Below are 18,747 nucleotides of genomic sequence, written 5' to 3'. Positions count from 1 at the left end.
AAAGGAGGAAGTGGAATTACATTATCACTACTGGGAAAGCATTTTAGATTACAAACCCTCGAAGGGATCCAAAAACATCTTCCTGGGTAGAATTAACACTTTACTAATGTAAAGAGATAAACCTTGGGATAAAATTTTTCAGATACCAAAGACTCAATTCGAATTTGATATCTTTTACTGAACAAGTTTATTGTCCTGAGAGTAACTAACTCTCTTTGCCAGCACTGGGTCACTTGGTGAGTCCCTCAGTACATTTTGTGAAGAGACTAGAGATTGAACAAGCAAACTACAAGGCTAAGAAATATCTAGATATGATACTGAAGTATCATTTCTGCCTTCTTGAAAACATGTATGTATGTGTGGAGATATATAAATATAGATTTTATTTTTTGTGGGGTTTTTTTATTATTTGATCCTCTTTGGATGGGAAGCAAATGCCAGTTTTGTATGTGGAAAATCTAAAGCTTAAAAGTTTCTCATAAAGGGTGTGTAGTGAGATGTACAGTTCAAAATCACAATGAAGACTAGTGTTTCCATCAGTCCTTGCATGTGGATCTGTGATGTGCTGCCTCAGATAATTTGAGACCAATTTTCACTGGATATCCCAGGAGTACTATAAAAATAAAATAATACCTCTGTTTCAGTAGCACCCATTCCTTCTGATTCTATCATTGCTTCCCCGCTCAAGTGTTCAGAGACAAATTCAGTCCAGAGACTAGTTACCTGGTTAGATTTGCAATTAGCACAAACTAGTATAGTTTATAGTATGATTTATAAAGTTATATGTAAAAATAAGTTATCTAAACATTTACCACCAATCATTAAATCCTATTATATTCACTGTTACAAAAAAATAGCAAAGTATATTGTGATGATACAGAATTTATAGAAACAGTGGTTAAAACCAAATCTATTATTAATACAAGTGTGTACAGCTTTCTGGTTAACCCTGTGGATAAACAGAAATTCTAGTTAAACTATCCTACTTCTAAAATATTCTCTTTTTAAAAAAAAAAAAATGTATTCCTACTGTGCTTAATTTATTTCTGTTAAGCTGTTTTATTTTTAGAAGCTTCTCATTTCCCCCCTTAGTTCTTTGCCTTTCAGTTATTCTTCCTATTTATTTCCTCATCATCTACCTCTTTATTTACTTCTACAGTCATATATCATTTAACAATGAACAATGTTCTGAGAAATGCATCGTTAGGTGATATCATCATAGCAATATCACAGTTTATTTACACAAAAAGGAGGATAAACCACCCTCAGTGATATAATATTATGGAACCAACATCTATGTGTTCTTTCACTCACCTAAATGTCACTATGCAGCATATGGCCTTTTTTTTTTTTTTTTTTTTTTTTTTTTTAAGGCAAACATGATTGGTAATGACTTCAGCTTCTTTGGGATTATGATACCAACTCTCCTAGGATAAAGTACAGTTTCCACTAGAGAGGACATAAAACGGAGTGTGATGTGCATGTGTCTCACAAGATAAATTTCACTCACTTGTGGACACTGCCTTACTCGTATTTTCTCAGTCTGTGCATAGCAAGAGGAGAAAAAAAGTCTTTTTTGCAATTTAAAACCAGCACTTTTAATTAATTACTTTGATTTTCATGGACCTCCCCATCTCTTGTAGAATTTATTCTGGAGTAGCTACTACTAGGTTGTTTGAGTTAATATAAATGTAAGTCAGGGAACAAAGTCTCTTGACAGCTCTGGCTTCCCCAGGCAGTGGCTTTAGTCTTGGCCCTGTAACTAATTAACACAGCTCATGTCCTCAGCTTTGCAAAAGCAGCCTCAGGAAAGCTGGAGATGTTTCTACTTCACTTGTTAAATAGGATTTAACAATGACACATTCATAATGCAAAAGATATTTCTGAACACTACTTGAACATTTGATAATTTACATTTGACCCTACTACATTTCATCTTACCATATTCAAATCATCATTCCAACTATTAAGAAGCAAACAGAATTGAAGTTGGTGTCCAGAAAGACCCTATCTCTTCTTAACTCATGAACGCATCCTGTGTTCTTATACAAGTTAAATGTCAAACAAGATTTTTCTCAAGTTCAGTTGTAATCCATTAAACTTCACCCTTCAGATATTGTCAATCACTCCTCCTCCTATAAGCAATACTCTTTCCTGTAATGGCTGAAGTTAGTTTACAGTTTTCTTGAAAACAGTAAATACCTAAATGTGTCTTATCTTTCTAAGCTTTGAAATATACTCATGACTAAAGTAAAAAAAAAAAAAAAAAAACTACTCCACAAACACGATAGTTGTCGATGTGCCAAACCTGAGTGTTATTAACAAGTGAGTGTATATTTTTCCTACCTGTTTAGGAGGTCAGATGCCCCTGTGTTCCCTGACTGCAAAGCTGCAGCATTAGGCAAGGTTACCTCCTATCTGGAATCTAAATTTTATTCCATTTAGTATAAACTCATAATTTTCAGAAATTAAATATGATGAAAATAATAGCCAATATAGTACACTGTCAAAAAATCTCCTAGATTTTTACTGACTAGTTATAAGCATAGAACCCATCTGGGGACAGAAACAGAAGAAACAGATGTGGTTCTACTAATTGATAGTCAGCCAGAATTAGATTATGATGGGCTTTTGAAGTTACTCTTTCAGTTGTTTGTGATCTGTTCCATCTTTTTTTTTTTTTTTTGTATTACAATTCCTAATACACCTTTATACCACAATTTATCATATCTCTGATTGTATATAAGGTATGTTGACACCAAATTCACATCTTCATACATGTATTTTGTATAATGATGAGAATATCCTTCTTGGGGTTTTGGGTTTTTTTTTTCTCATTTTAAGAAGCTATACCTCCAAATCTGATTTTATATATCAAGTCTTATCAGGAAACCAGGAACAGAACTTGAAGAAGATTCCTGTGACCACATAAAACAATGACATACCCACAATATGCTCAAGAGAACATTAGGTCACTGGAACAGATGAAGTTTATAAAGACTTCTACAGGGATTATTCTTAAAACCCACATACAGGAAAGCAGTAACACAGAGAGTTAAAAACATGTCAACATTTTCCATGAAAAAGCCCCTTCACAATGTCATTTTCATTATGTTTTTGGGACGTAAATTCAAATGAGGTCCCAGGCTATGGCCCAGGAAAGGATTCTAAGACCATAAGTATCAAGGAAGCTTGAACTAGCCTACCTAAAAAGGAAAGCTTAGGAAGGATACTGAAAATGTGTTCGTTAGAGTTGGCCATCTCCCAAGAAATACACTATTTTGTGCCCTGAGAGCCAAATGACATTCCTCGGCACCTAGCTAGAGTTCAGAAAGTTCCTTTGCCTTTACTGAACAGAGAGGATTTGATTTAAACCCATTTGCTGACCTCCTCAGATTCCGACCCTGTTTTGAAAAAGATGGCAGCTTTCCTCAAGACCATGTCATTTACTCAGCAATGCTGCATTCCACACTGCTAAAAAGTAGATTCCAGGGTAGACACACTTGCTTTTTAACATGCATACCAAACATTTTAGTCATATTTGATGTGTTCCAAAAAGTCTTCACAGTGGAAATTATGTGTATATATAGGTATAAGACTGGCCCTGTATGCCTGATAGGACACTGTGCTTTAATACATAAGGTGTGGTTACAGAAACCTCTAGACAAAGTTTTTGTGAAAATGGTAGGTAATGCTTCAAGCCACAGAATCCTTATCACAAGCTTCAAAGATGTTTACCTTTCAAAGCTTTGAGAGAGATCCACATCCAATGTCCAAAAAACTGCTCAGTAAACCTAACAGCCAAAAATGTGCCAACTCCGTGTGATATTAGCAATAGGTGAAGGAAAAAGAAAACTCAGATGATGGGGTAGGGGTTATCAGTAGTGTTCCTTCAGTTACATTGGTAAATACTAATAAATAATAATTTGATAATTTTTCTTCTATGTACTGTGCCTTATGTTAATATATTACAGTGATAGTTCAGAGATTTTTTGAAAGAACCTTAAAATAAGAGGTTTTTGTTGTCAAAGATTGGAAAATGAATGAGTGAGTAGGTCCTTAAGTATTTGAAAATTCAGAATCAGATATATTGTCCTGCAACTAGGAATGGTCAAATTGACTTTTTTAAAAATATTTTGTCAAGTTATGATTATCTCTTCCTAAATACAAATTTTCACTAAACCAATTGTATGGTTATGATAAGGTAAAATCAAAAATTGGTAGCTATATTTGAAGATGACTCAGTGACAAATTTGTATTATTTTAAACTAACAATCATTTTTAGAAATTGTCTACTAGAGAAAAAACATTACAAAAAATAAATTGTAGGAAAATTACTTGTCATCTCTCAAACTTGTTTGATAATATACAGTGTCTATTCCTTTGAAATAACAGTATTTAGCAATCCTATAAAATACTCTTAATGTGGAAGGCAATCTGACTAAAGAAAATGCGACTTGAATTGTTAATTATACTATGTTAATTTTATGGTCATAATTTAGTAGATATGAAACTAGACCTTCTAAAGTCTCTACCTTAATTAATATAAAACAGTACTATAATTTGGGACTATAGTTCTTCAAAATTACTCAGCTCTCTCCACAATTTTACTATGTTCACATATTTACATTTATACACTAAAATGTGCAAGCAGTAAACATTTTACTTCTGGTCTCCAAGACTGACTTGACAAAATCTAAACCAACTAATCAGAGAACCTAAAAGATTAAATGTCCTGTTTCCCATTAAAGCTTGTTTTTAACTGGAGCGCTGTGCATGTTGAACGGGTACAACATTGGCATCCATTTATCAAGTTTGACCAGCAATGCTAATACTGCTGACAGTTCTGCTCTTAGACGAGGGCCGTGCTTTCTGTTGCATGCATACACTGACCCTGTACTTTCTTTCCTTTCCTTTGTTTCCTGTGCCATGCTTGCTGTGTAGCAAATGGAATCTCTTGCAGTAAGTTAACTTTCTTTCATACTCTATGTCCATTTAGGCATGGACCCATAACAAACCTTATTTTTACTGTTACTATTATAATCTCTTAGCATGTTACCCTTTTTCATTTTATTTTATTTTATTTTATTTGGTAAATTGAGATATGGCAGTTTTTAATCAGTAGCATTTTGGGCTGCTCTTGCCCCAAAGTAGAAACCTACATTGCTATGAATTCTCATACTGTCGGTAGTATATTTTCAATAATAACTACCTTATTTGGTACTGATGAAAGTCAAGAGTTTTCATAGCTAGGTTTCACCCAAAATTGTGATGGGAACATTGTTTTTAAATAATACTATTTTATTTATTTGCGAGTTCCTGGCAGTTATCTTTCATTCTAGATTTTAAAAGATTTCCGTAAAAAGAAGTTTAAATGACCATAAAATAAAATGTTTTACTGAAACAAAGACCCGGTGTAGGTTAATTAGTGTGTGTAGCTACTTCTTTAAACTTAGGTGGGTTACTAATACTGAGAGATCAAATAAATCTAAGCAAAATTGGTTTTCCAATAGAAGTAGGAAAGGGATAGGAGGAGAAAGGAAACTTAATTCAGCAGTCTTAGCATGAATTTCAGTAACTTATAAATCAGGATCAAAAGTCTTTTCATAATAGAAGTAGAATATTCTTTCTAAAACCTAAATTCTTATAATTTCTCTCCTTAAACTGGTTTGGAGGAAAAATTTTAAGTCACCTCAAAGCTCTCAATTCTGAGCTGAGTGGTTTATAATCTATTAGTAAAAGAAAGGCTCTATTTGTCCTTCCTTAGCCCCATTTGAAAATTGAACAGTGAACCATTTAGTTTAAACCACATATTTTAACCCATTTTCCCTGATGAATGCTAAACCACAAAATCCTGTCTAATGAAGGGTGTTCTTTTCCTTTTGCAGAATCCCATTCAGTCTAGGAACTAACCTATTCTTGAAATAAAACAGGCAAAGTGTAGATCATACAGCTCAAAGAATATTATGAACATCGGTGTTGGGATTACTTGTGAATTTTTGTATCTAGTATACATATCGAAACATTAGAGGTTTCCATGGGGCTCAAGGGTCATTTTATATGACTGCTTTTAAATGTTCTCTGCACAGAAAGTTTTAAGGTATTTTAATAATTTATTTCTTAAGCCTTCTGGTCCCTTTATACCTCTTTAATTAGGCAAACATTTATTGAGCTATGAGTAGAAGTCTCATATAGTACAGTACTTGAGAAGACTTGTGTAGCTTATCTTTACAGATGTTAGGATGAGTCTATACCCTAGATGACAGCTGAAACTATTACACAGAGCAATTTCCCAAGAAGGGATTCAATTTATAGATTTAACACCTATAACTACTTAATGTGTGTTTTTCAACTATACTTTTGATAAAAAAAGAAACTTTAAAAGCTATTTATACCTTATAATAATTAACACAACCACTCAGCTATAATTTGTAGGTATTTAAGTGGCAAGGGAAATGTGATTCACTCAGTCCTTTTATAGCTACTACTACTCTCTAGTTAGTCGTCTTCCATTGTATAGAATGTAATATTCAATATTATACTGTGAATTTCTCATTGATGTTTGTGGACTGGATTCTGTTTTCTGCTATTTGGTATAACAGCTAGTTATGTTTTGTAAATTTAAAAAATGTGTTCATCTCCACTGAGATTTCACTGGTTAATACAATAATGATCCTTAATAACTATTTCTTCCCATGCACATTCTCTCTTTAGCAACTGGAACTATGTCAGAGATTATATAAGCTACACTTCCAGCTGCTGTTGCTTTTTCAATCCTACTGTAAACTCATCGGCCAGGTGCATGAAGTGAGCTCCATGCCAGAGGTGAGTCCTCATGCTTCCCAGCCGTTCATCCCACCATGAAAATCATCACTTCGTGGTTTGCTCTCTGTCCCTCCTACCCTGTTTACACCTGTCCAAGTGATTTTATTTCCAGAGTTATTTTTGCACAGGCACAAGTTAGAAATAAATGCCCTGGGTTTGTTTCAGTTCTTATTTTTAAATGCGTTTCCAAAGCCAGACCAGGACTAAGATGAGAAAAAGAAAGACAGCCCCAATTTAGGGGCAGGTGTCTTCTTACCTGTTAAACCCTAAATGCCTCATTTGAATGCCTCTGATCCTGGCCCTAGGTCTGGGCATCCTCTGAAAAGATTTCTCATGTTGTGGTTTTTATTATTCACATTTAGCCTTTCATTACTTGCCCTGACCTGGAGGCAATAAGGAAGTATCTATAAGACATGACTGGTTTTCTTCAATTTCCCTGTCCTGCTTAGCATCAGGATGCTTTCATGTTTTTTAAATGTAAAAAGCAAAATAACTTAAAACTTTCTACTTACAAGTGAATCAATATAATCCTGAAAGTGAAAGTGAAGTAGTGGTGGTATGCACCCATTGTCATGGAAACACATGATGAACGCCTAATTTGTCTAGATGCAACAAAGATGGAAATTGGAAGCTTTCTGGAAGAAATCACATTTGAGTGGAATCTTAAAAGATGAGGTAGAGTTATAGAATTGAAATCCAGTAAGAACAAAAGCACAGGCATAAATATGGTAGCAGAAGAGAGAAAGGAACTACAAGCAGTTTAGTATTACTAGGATATAAAATGAAAGCAAAAATAAGCTATGAAGTAAAGGAGGAGAGAGAGGTAAGGGTGACATTGTGGAAGATGCCACACCTGGAAGTATTTAGTATGATCTTTATAATGTGGAGAATGGATTTGATGACAAGTAGACTGAAGTCATGGAGACCAGTTGCAGTCTGCTTAAATAGTATAGACAGCAGAAGAGAGTTTGAACTAGGACAAAAGTGCTAGGTGTGGAGGGGAGGGGAAAAAAAAGAGTCAATGAAACTGATGTGGGTGATGAAGGAGAGGACAGAGTTGAGGACAATACTCAAGTTCTACCTCAGCTGAGCCAGTGACCAATGGTGCCACGGCTGAGACAGAGATATAAAGAGGACTGAAGCCATTGTACATCCCGGCACTCAAACCTTCTTTCTGCCTTCTTCACCATGACCAACATCTTACAAGTGGTTAGATATGAAAGAGCTAAACTCAAGTTCATCATCATAAAACCATCGCAATGAGAACATAGGATGAGGACGGCGCCTGGGAAAGCTCAATGATTACGAAGGTGAGGAAGAACCACAAAAGAGGCAGAAGATGACAACCATTTTTCTATGTTTATTACTCAGTTTGGAAAAAGGGGGAAAAAACCTATAATTTAAGTATACTTTCAAATGCCAACTTCAAGGAGGCATCAGTCAGAATCTACATTCCTCTACACTAAGTCCTCACATAAAAGAGAAAACACTTGGTTACCTATTATTTGCATGTGGTCAAGATAAAGTTTACTCTCCATACTCCTTCTAAGCAAGTACTAACAGGAGTCCATCTTTGCTCAAGGAATAGAACACATGCAAATACACCATTTTTTATATTAATAAAGCACTTGGAGAAAGATGGCAAACTAGAGGTACCTAAGGCTTATTCTCCATCCCCCACCCCAAGAATGACCAAAATAATGAACAACTACATTTTAATCAGTGACTCAAGGAGTGGTAGCAACTCTGTGGAGAAACTCAGGATGGGTTCCCTGCCTCCCATTCTCCCAGAATTGGGAAATCAGCTGATCCTGGGATCAGCTCAGAACCAGAAAGAGAAGTTAAGCAGGAAGCTCCTAGCAGTCTCATTACTGTAGCACATACTCACAGTCTTTGCTACTGGAGAGTCCTGCTACCCTCGCAGGCTCTGAGCCCAGTTTAGGGAACTGCCCAGAGTTTACACAGCTGAAGTGCTCCAGAGAAGGTACCTGTGAATGCATATAACCACTCTACTCCATGAACCTGGTTCATGCTACACTGCGCCATCTTGAAGTCTGAGCCATTGCTAGAGTGTGTTCTGCTCTTCAGGTTAGTTGTCACTGAATTTCTCCATTGCTGAGGCTCTGCCATCACAACACCAGGCTCAATTATGGAGGTACACTGTTCCCCATTCAAGCTGCTGCAGCTCCCTACCACCTGGAAACAAGCTGCCTAGGAGGCATTCCATCTCTCCCACCCTAATTGTTACTGTACTCTGCCTGGGTTACCTAGAGCCCAGGCCCAGTGGATTAGTCATGACCCCTGTACCCAAGCCCATAACAAACTTTACCTTCAGGGACCAGGCACTCCAAGCCACTAGAGAACTCATGCCAGAGCTTCCAGAATAGCTGTGACCCCTCAGCACCTGAACCAGCCTGGTGCCTTGGCTCTAGGGAATTAAGAGTTTTGAACTAGGAAGCAGCCATACCCTAGGACCCAAGCCCACACAATGCCCTGCCCCTCCAAGAACCCGCATTTCAGCCCAGTGGAGAAGTTGTGCCCCAGCCTGTAAGGCAGCCATGTCCCCTCAGCACCTGTACCAATCTTGCGCCTCAGCCCCAGGGAATTGGACCCTTGGTCAGGCAAGCAGCTGCAACTCAGCCCCTGGGCCCAAGCTAAGCCTTGACCCCAGAGAATTGGAACTTTGATCTAAGGGAACAGTTACATGCCTGGTGCTCCAGCCCATGTGATACCCAGCTACCCAAGAAACATAGCCTCACCTGAGCTATGCCATACCATCCTCCACACTGAACAGGCACAGCATCCACCTCCTTGAGTCTGAACCAGCCCTGCAGAGTCTGAGCTGAGGCACCCTACCTCTCTGAGAAATGAATTGTACTGTTCTCTGCCTGGTGGAACCCAAATCACAGCTATGCCCCACCATTCTAGGGTCTTTGTTGCCACTGCACCCAGCCTGAGAGGGCCTGGGCCACTGCTATATCCTAGCACCCCAAGGTCCAGAATCACCAACCTGTGGCACCCCTCTCCTAGTGCCCGAATTGCTTCTGTGCCCCGTTAGCTCCAGAACCTGAGTTGTAGGTGTGTCCTGTTTCCAAGGTCCTGAGACTCCGGGATACTCATCTTCCCTAAAGCCATGGCAGTACTATGCCCCATCTCCTAGGATCAGAGACACAGTTATATCCCTGCCCCTGGGATCTGAACCACTGGGCAGTACCTCAGAGTTATAGACCATGGCTTTGTAGGAGTTGCATTCACCCATACTTAAGAAAGTAAACTTGTACCTATGCCATGGGTACCGCTGAAATTCAAGACACTGAGCCTAAGACCCCAGCTCTACAGCCACTCCAAGCACTTGTACTCTGGAAGAAAAGCACCAATGTGGCTGTCATGGCCTGTGTTGGACCCAATACCAAGAGGGATCTCTTCAGTGAAATACTCCACTATGTAGAAAATCAGAACAAGAAGATCCCAAAAGCCCTTGTTACCAAGAACCCTAACAATGTACTTGCCACCACCATTGCCAAAAACTTCTGTAGCCTAGGCCACTGAGATTCCCACAGTCATCACTGACGTTGATTACAGCTGAAGAAAACTACAGGGAAACTAAACTACTGTGCCTACCCAGAACCAGAGCCACCACATACTACCCAACCAATAACTAGGACCCATTTGCAGATTACCATCTTTCCCTATGAAAGTCATTCTATAAAACTGGAAGAGATGACTGTTCCACATGCAGAAGTATTGACAGAGACATAGGAAACCTGGAAAAGCAAGGAAACACAACTTCACCAAAGAACAAAATAATTCTCTAGTAACTGATCCCCAAGAAATTGAAACTTCTAAATTCCTTTTCAGGTATTCAAAATAATGATCTTAAAAGTAAACTCTGTGAACTACAAGGCAATATAGACATAATTCACTGAAATCAAGAAAATAATTCAGGACCTGAGTGAGATATTCAAAGAGAGATAACATTTTTTAAAAAATCAAAAATATTGAAGCTGAAGAACTCAATGAATGAAATAAAACATATAATTGAAACCTTCAAATCAGACTAGAACTGCAGAAGAATGTCTTCCTTGAATACAAATCTTTTGAAATAACCCAGCCAAAAGGGGGTATAAAAAAAAAAGTAAAGAAAGCCTACAGGACTTGTGGGATACCGTGAGGCAAACAAATAGTTGCATCGCATGAGTTCCAGAGGCAAAAGAAATGGAGAAAGGCACAGAATGCTTATTTAATAAAATAATTTTGGAAAGTTTCCCAAGTCTTGGGAAAGATATGGACATCCAGATCCATGAACCTGAAAAGTTCCCAATAGATTCAATGTAGAAATGTCCTACATGTAAAAGGTACACCAAGCCACATGATAATCAAAATATCAACAGTTAGAGGCAATGGGGTGAGGATAGAAAAAGTTGACATGACCTATAAGGGAGTCTCCATTAGATCATCAGCGTGTTTCTCAGTAGAAACCTTACCTTACAGACTAGGAGAAAATATGATTATATATTCCAAGTGTTGAAATTTAAAAAAAAAAAACTCCAGTAAAACAGTACTTCAGAAATAAGGAGAAATAAAATCTTTTCCAAACAAACAAAAACTGAAGAAATTTATCACTACTAGATCAGCCTTAGAAGAAGAAATACTTAAGGGAATGCTTCAACCAGAAGTAAAAGAATGATAATTGTTATCATAAAAACAAAAACAGAGCAGAGAGGAAGAGCATGAGAAGATTACCATTAAGCAGGGACGAGAGGTGGGAGGGAAAGGGAGAGAGAAGGGGAATTGCACAGAAGATGGAAGGAGACCCTCATTGTTATACAAAATTACATATAAGAGGATGTGAGGGGAAAGGGGAAAAAAAGAGAGAAATGAATTACAGTAGATGGGGTAGAGAGAGATGATGGGAGGGGAGGGGGGATAGGAAGGGTATAGGAAAGGCAGCAGAATACAACAGACACTAGTATGGCAGTATGTATAAACGTGGATGTATAACCTATATGATCCTGCAATCTGTACACATGTTAAAGATAAGAATTCATACCCCACTTGAGTCAAATGTATGAAATATGATATGTCAAGATCATTGTAATGTTTTGAGCAACCAATAAAAAAACTATTATAAATAAATTCATAATATTCCATTATACTAATGTTAGTGTATAAATCTTTCAAAACCCTAGCTTGAACATTAAAAGTCAAAAATGGCCAAAAATAGCTATAATAAATTGTTAAGGACTATATAGTCTAAAAAGATGTAAATTGTGACAATAAAAAATATAAGGTAGAGCTGGAGCTCAGTGGCAGAGTGCTTGCAAAGCACGTGTGAGGCACTGGGTTCAATCCTCAGCACCACATAAAAATAAATAAAAGCCATGCCGTCCATCTAAAACTACAAAAAAAAAGTTTATATATATATATATATATATATATATATATATATATATATATATATATATATATATATATATATAAGGATAAAAGTCTAGAGCATCTGGGGTATTGGGAATCAGGGGAGTTATGGTGCTGGGGACTGAACCCAGGACTTTATACATGCTAGTCAAGTGCTCTCTCACTGACCTACATCCCCAACCCTTAGAACATTAGCATGTGGACCATTACCAGCTTAAAGGAGCCTATCATAAAATATTCAAGCAGTATGGTCATCAGAAAGCAAAAAATTATAGCATATATATAAAGGAGAAAAAAAATGTCTTGACAATGATTTTTAAATATCACACCAAAAGCAAAAATAAATAATGGGACTGCATCAAACAAGCAAACAAACAAACAAACAAAAAAAAGCTTTTACACAGCAAGAGAAACAACAAAATGAAATGGCAACCTATGGACTTGGAAAAATATTTGCAGACCACTTGTGGACTTGGAAAAATATAACTCCTTATATTTGATAAGGAGTTAGTTATGAAAGATGAAAAGAATTGTTACAACTCAGTAGCCTAAAAATAAATAACTCAATTGAAAACTGGGAAAAGGATCTGAAAAGACATTTCTCCAAAGACCACATAAAAACAAACAACAGGTATGTGAAGAAATGCTGAACTTCACTAATCAGGGAAATGCAAATTAAAACCACTATGAATGCCAAATATGGTAGTACATTCTTATAATCCTAGCAATTCAGAAGGCTGAGGCAGGAAGATTGCAAATTTGAGGTCACCCTAGACAACTTGGCAAGAATCTAAAAATAAAAAGGTCTGGGGATGGGGGAATTTAACCCAGGTAGAGCACCCCTGTGTTAAATCCCCAGTAACATGGGGTGGAGGGGAACACTGAGATGTTACCTTATTACCCAAATTAAAAAAAAAAAAAAACATTGACAAAGGTGTGGAGAAAAGGGAATCCTTGTACATTAATGGTTGGTATGTTGATCGTACAGCCATTATAGAGAACAGCACAGAAGTCCCTAAAGAAATTTAAAAATAGAACTACCATATGACTTCAACAATCACTGTTCTAAGTATATACCTCAGAAGATGAAATCACCATCTCATGAAGATATCAGCCCTCCCAGGTTCACTAAAGCAGTATTCCCCATAGCCAAAATAATGAAACAACCTAAATGTGCACTGATGGATGAATGGATAAAGAAAATACGATAAACATACAATGACATATTATTTAGCCTTAAAATAAGATCCTGCCTATGCATGGTTGAATGTGGAGGATATTATGCTAAGTGAAATAAGCCAGACACAAAAAGCACATTGCATTACCTTACATGTGGATTATATGTATTTTTAAAGGGCTCAAAAACGGGGCTGGGGTTGTGGCTCAGTGGTGGAGCACCCTCCTAGTACGTGAGAGGCCTGGGTTCAAGCCTCAGCACCACATATAAATAAATAAATAAATAACATAAATGTATTGTGTCCAACTACAACTAAAAAATAAATATTTTTTAAAAAATGCTCAAAAACACAGAGAAGGAAACAGTGGTTGTCATGAACAGGTCTAGAGTCCTAATGTACAACATGAACCCTGAACTTAAAATTGAAGTATTCAAGGGATTTTTATTAACTAAGAGTTTTTGTCACACATGCTCTTGTGATAATGTCAGGGTGTATCCTTGTGTTGTATATAACTAAAATGAATTTAAAAAAAGAAGAGCCAGTAAAAAAAAATGGAAAAAATGTATTTATGTGGGAGAACACTTACTCTGGTATCCCAAATAAAATATCTAGTATGAAAAAAAATAAAAGTAACAGAGATGATAGGTATTTTAATCTGCTTTACTATAGTAATCATTTTACTATCTATGTGTGTCTCATATTATGTAATCCTTATATATACATAATGAAAGTTATTTTTTAAAAAGCCACTGAGGGGTGGGCTAGGGTGTATATATATCTCAGTAATAGAGCGCTTGCCTAGCATGCACAAGACCCTGAGTTTTTGATCTCCAAAAACAAACATAACAATAGCAATTGGAGTTTCACTTTAGAGTAGCAAATGATGTTTTACATACCATCTGTATATATAGATATGTATTTGTAATTATTTTAAATCTAATGCATTTTAAATGAATTTCTGCTCAGCTATTTTAAATATAGGTAAATTTTAAATACAATATATCAACTTAAAACTTACATTGTTTAAAATTAGGGAGTGGGTTGGGGATATGGCTCAGTTGGTAGAGTGCTTGCCTTGCATGCACAAGGCCCTGGGTTCAATCCCCAGCACCACCAAAAATAAATAAATAAATTAGGAAGAGAAAAGAACTTTCATACTTAAAATTATAATAAAAATCAAGATATTCTAGTATCTTATTTTAAAACATTGACTCTGGAAATTTTATACCTATTTCTAGGCATTTGTGTTTTTTTTTTTTTTTTTTTTTTATTGGTTGTTCAAAACATTACAAAGCTCTTGACATATCATATTTCAAACATTAGATTCAAGTGGGTTATGAACTCCCATTTTTACCCCAAATACAGAATGCAGAATCACATCGGTTACACATCCACATTTTTACATAATGCCATATTAGTAATTGTTGTATTCTACTACCTTTCCTATCCTCTACTATCCCCCCTCCCCTCCCCTCCCATCTTCTCTCTCTACCCCATCTACTGTAATTCATTTCTCTCCTTGTTTTTTTTTTCCCATTCCCCTCACAACCTCTTATATGTAATTTTGTATAACAATGAGAGTCTCCTTCCATTTTCATGCAATTTCCCTTTTCTCTACCTTTCCCTCCCACCTCATGTCTCTGTTTAATGTTAATCTTTTCCTCCTGCTCTTCCTCCCTGCTCTGTTCTTAGTTGCTCTCATTATATCAAAGAAGACATTTGGCATTTGTTTTTTAGGGATTGGCTAGCTTCACTTAGCATAATCTGCTCTAATGCCATCCATTTCCCTGCAAATTCCATGATTTTGTCATTTTTTAGTGCTGCGTAATACTCCATTGTATATAAATGCCACATTTTTTTAATTCATTCATCTATCGAAGGGCATCTGGGTTGGTTCCACAGTCTAGCTATTGTGAATTGTGCTGCTATGAACATCGATGTGGCAGTATCCCTGTAGTACGCTCTTTTAAGGTCTTCAGGGAATAGTCCGAGAAGGGCAATAGCTGGGTCAAATGGTGGTTCCATTCCCAGCTTTCCCAGGAATCTCCATACTGCCTTCCAAATTGGCTGCACCAATTTGCAGTCCCACCAGCAATGTACAAGAGTACCCTTTTCCCCACATCCTCGCTAGCACTTGTTGTTGTTTGACTTCATAATGGCTGCCAATCTTACTGGAGTGAGATGGTATCTTAGGGTGGTTTTGATTTGCATTTCTCTGACTGCTAGAGATGGTGAGCATTTTTTCATGTACTTGTTGATTGTAGGCATTTGTGTTTAATAGTCATCTGTGTGAACAGTCCATCAGGTCTTTGTCTTATACTTGTACAATGAGCAACTGGGAATTAAAAGGAAAGTTGAAGCTGTTGGATAACTTTCCAAAGGAAACATTATCATCAACTTGCATTACAAAGGAAAAAACCCTCACAGCTTGAGGTCAAATTGTAAAACAGTCTGTCTTCCACAATATATTTTGAGGGTAACACTGGCTGTTTTGGTTCCACTTTGTGTTTTATTTTACGTGTTTTGAGATGGCATCTTGCTATTTTGTCCAGGCTGGCCTCAAATAATCCTCCTGCCTCTGCCTCCTAAGTAACTGGGAAGATAGGTGCATACCACTGTACCCATCTTAGTTTCAGTAATTTTGAGAGGAAAATATCCTTTACCTCTGTAACATTAATACCAAGATTACTTTTTAAGGGCTGGGGATATGGCTCAAGTGGTAGTGCGCTTGCCTGGCATGAGCAGGGCGCTGGGTTCGATCCTCAGCACAACATAAAAAATAAAATAAAGATGTTGTGTCCATCAAAAACTAAAAAATAAATATTAAAAAATTCTCTCTCTAAAAAAAAAATTACTTTTAAGATTATTCCTCCTCCTCCTCAAAATTATGTCTTCAGTCAGAATTATGTCTTCAGTCTTTTCCTAGGCATCAGAACAAGGTCCACGTTCACAATTACACTTATTGAAGTCATATCTGCCAAACTACACTAAGTATTTTATATGTTATTTCATTTAATCTATAAAATGACCCTGTGAGGTATGGGTAATGTCTTCAGTGTCACAGATAAAGAAACTGAGGCACATAACAGTCTATTTACTTGATTGTCTCCCCATACTATATGTATTAGATAGCTTTTGTTATAACAAAACGCCTGAAGCAGGCTATTTGACAAAGAGAAAAGGGTTATTTAGAACAATTTTGGATGCTAGAAGTCCACACAGCATGGCACAGGTTCTGGCAACATCAGATATATATCTCTATATGCATGTGTCTCTCTTCCTCTCCAGAAGGAATCAATCTTGGAGACTATCCTAATAACATAATCTAATCTCTTCCCAAAGGCTCTATCTCTAGTACCCTAGTCAGATTAAATTTCTAACCTTATTAATACTGATAACATAGGCTTTGGGGATTAAACTCCTGTATGAGTTTGGGGAACAAACCATATTCAAACCATAGCATTCTACTCCTAGTCCTTATTCACTCCTGAAATTCTGCCCACCTGTAAAAATAGCATCATACAAATGATGCCAAGGTCTGCTACCTGCCTGGGCTGCATCTGCATCCCTTTGAACCATGGCTGCAGCCCCAGAGTGCTTTGCCAGCAAGCCCAACTTCCCAGCCAGCCTTGAAGCTCTTTGCTGAAACAATTCTGCCCTGAAGGATTTCTGAGATGCCCTCAAGGCATCTTTCCTAAGGTCCTGAGGCAAAACACTTGGCTTCTTTTATCTGATCTAATCTCCTTGGCAAACAGCTGCTCTTGGTGACACTCTTACATTCTTTTCTGCTCCCTTCCTGGCCAGGCCAAAAATTTTCCAAAACCTTTCCTGTCTGCTCTTCTTTTAATTGTAAGTTCTTTCTTCAAAGCATACCTTTGCTCTCTCACTTGACTATAAGCCAAAAACAGCCATACAGCATTTTCAAGGCTTTGCTGCTTTGAAATCTCCTCTGCCAGATAACTTAGTCCATCACTTTTAAGTTCAGCCTTCCACAAAGTCTCAGGACTAGGACATGAGGAAACCAAATTGTTTGCCACCATTTATCAGCAGTGGTCTTTACTCCAGTTCCCAAGAGAATCCTCATTTCCATCTGAACCTTCATCAGCATGGACTTTATTATTCTCCACATCTGAATTTGAATTCGGGTCTTCTGAGCCCTCACAGCATTCCAGGCTTGCTCTGACCTGCTCCTCCAAACTCTTCCAACCTCTTCCTGTTAACCAATTCCAAAGGCTCCTCTACATCTACAGGTATAGTAATAATGTCCTACTCCCAGTATCAATTTTCTTTATAAAGAGAAAAGGTCTATGTAGCTCATAGTTGGAGGCTGGAAGCCCAACAGCATGGCAAGGGACTGGCCACATCAGATTTTTTTTTTTTAGTATTTATTTTTTAGATTTAGGTCACATCATCTTCATTTTTTTTTTTTTTATTATTTTTATGTGGTGCTGAGGATCGAACCAGTGCCTCACGAATGCCAGGCAAGTGTGCTACCACCTGAGCCATATCCCCAGCCCCTCATCAGATCTTAATGAGAGCCCAAGTATATGCTTGTGTCTGCATCTCTCCATCTCATCTCAATCTTCTCAATTAGGAAGGCCCCACCCTAACCACTTAATCTAATCCCTTCCCTTAAAGCCCCACCTCTAGACATCATAGTCAGATTCTTCTACCCTCTTAAACTATTAACATAAGACTTTGGGGACTAAACTCCTGCATTAGTTCAGGGGGACAAATCATATCAAACCCCAGCATTATACAGTCATTCCCTTCCCTTTGTTTTACTTTCCACAGTTTGTTGCCCGTGGTCAACTGTGACCTGAAAATATTAGAAGGAAATTTCAGAAATAAATAATTCCTATGTTTTAACTAACTTTTGATATGTTGTTATCATTGTTCCGTTTTATTATTTTTAATTTCTTACTATAGGTAATTGACAAATCAAACTTTATCATAGATATGTATTTGTAAGAAAATATAATATGTAGGGTTAAGTCATCTTTGGGGTGTTTTTCAGTATATTCCCCGCAGATAAAGGAGGACTACTATCCTTCAGAGTTGGCATTTGAACCCAGATCTTCCCTATTCTTGTTCTGTTGTGGATTCTACTTCCTCATTTATGCCCCTTCTAGTTAAATACAAAACATTTGAAATGAAGTCTCTCTTAAGGCAATAATCTCAGTTGTTATGTAAAGTTATAATGGTTATAACCGCCCCAATCCTTTACGTGTACCATGTAGTACAGTGTCATCTGTCACTTTTACTTTGCCAAAATATCAAGCTTGTGCTAAACCAGACACACAATTTTCTTTCATTTGGAATGAAA

The 18,747-nt window shown here is 37.1% G+C and overlaps 1 protein-coding gene and 1 non-coding gene across 9 annotated transcripts in view; both read left to right on the top strand.

Annotated features, from left to right (window-relative positions):
* Fry (FRY microtubule binding protein) overlaps positions 1-18,747 on the top strand; it is a 402,948-nt gene that overhangs the window by 380,268 nt on the left and 3,933 nt on the right. For 7 of the 8 annotated variants that reach the window (XM_071611568.1, XM_071611569.1, XM_071611564.1 and 4 more), the window contains 2 exons: positions 4,945-4,962; positions 6,715-6,825. In XM_071611568.1, coding sequence (XP_071467669.1) covers positions 4,945-4,962; positions 6,715-6,825 — 129 coding nt within the window. The remainder of the gene's footprint in view (positions 1-4,944; positions 4,963-6,714; positions 6,826-18,747) is intronic. The other variant, XM_071611563.1, reaches the window with a different exon arrangement.
* On the top strand, positions 14,465-14,537 carry Trnaa-ugc (transfer RNA alanine (anticodon UGC)). Its single transcript has one exon. It is a non-coding gene; the product is annotated as a tRNA-Ala (tRNA).

The sequence above is a fragment of the Marmota flaviventris genome, chromosome 4, assembly GCF_047511675.1.
Source record: "Marmota flaviventris isolate mMarFla1 chromosome 4, mMarFla1.hap1, whole genome shotgun sequence".
Classification (NCBI taxonomy): Eukaryota; Metazoa; Chordata; class Mammalia; order Rodentia; family Sciuridae; genus Marmota; species Marmota flaviventris.
The sequence above is the reverse complement of the archived record's forward strand: the minus strand, read 5'-3'. Positions and strand labels throughout refer to the sequence as shown.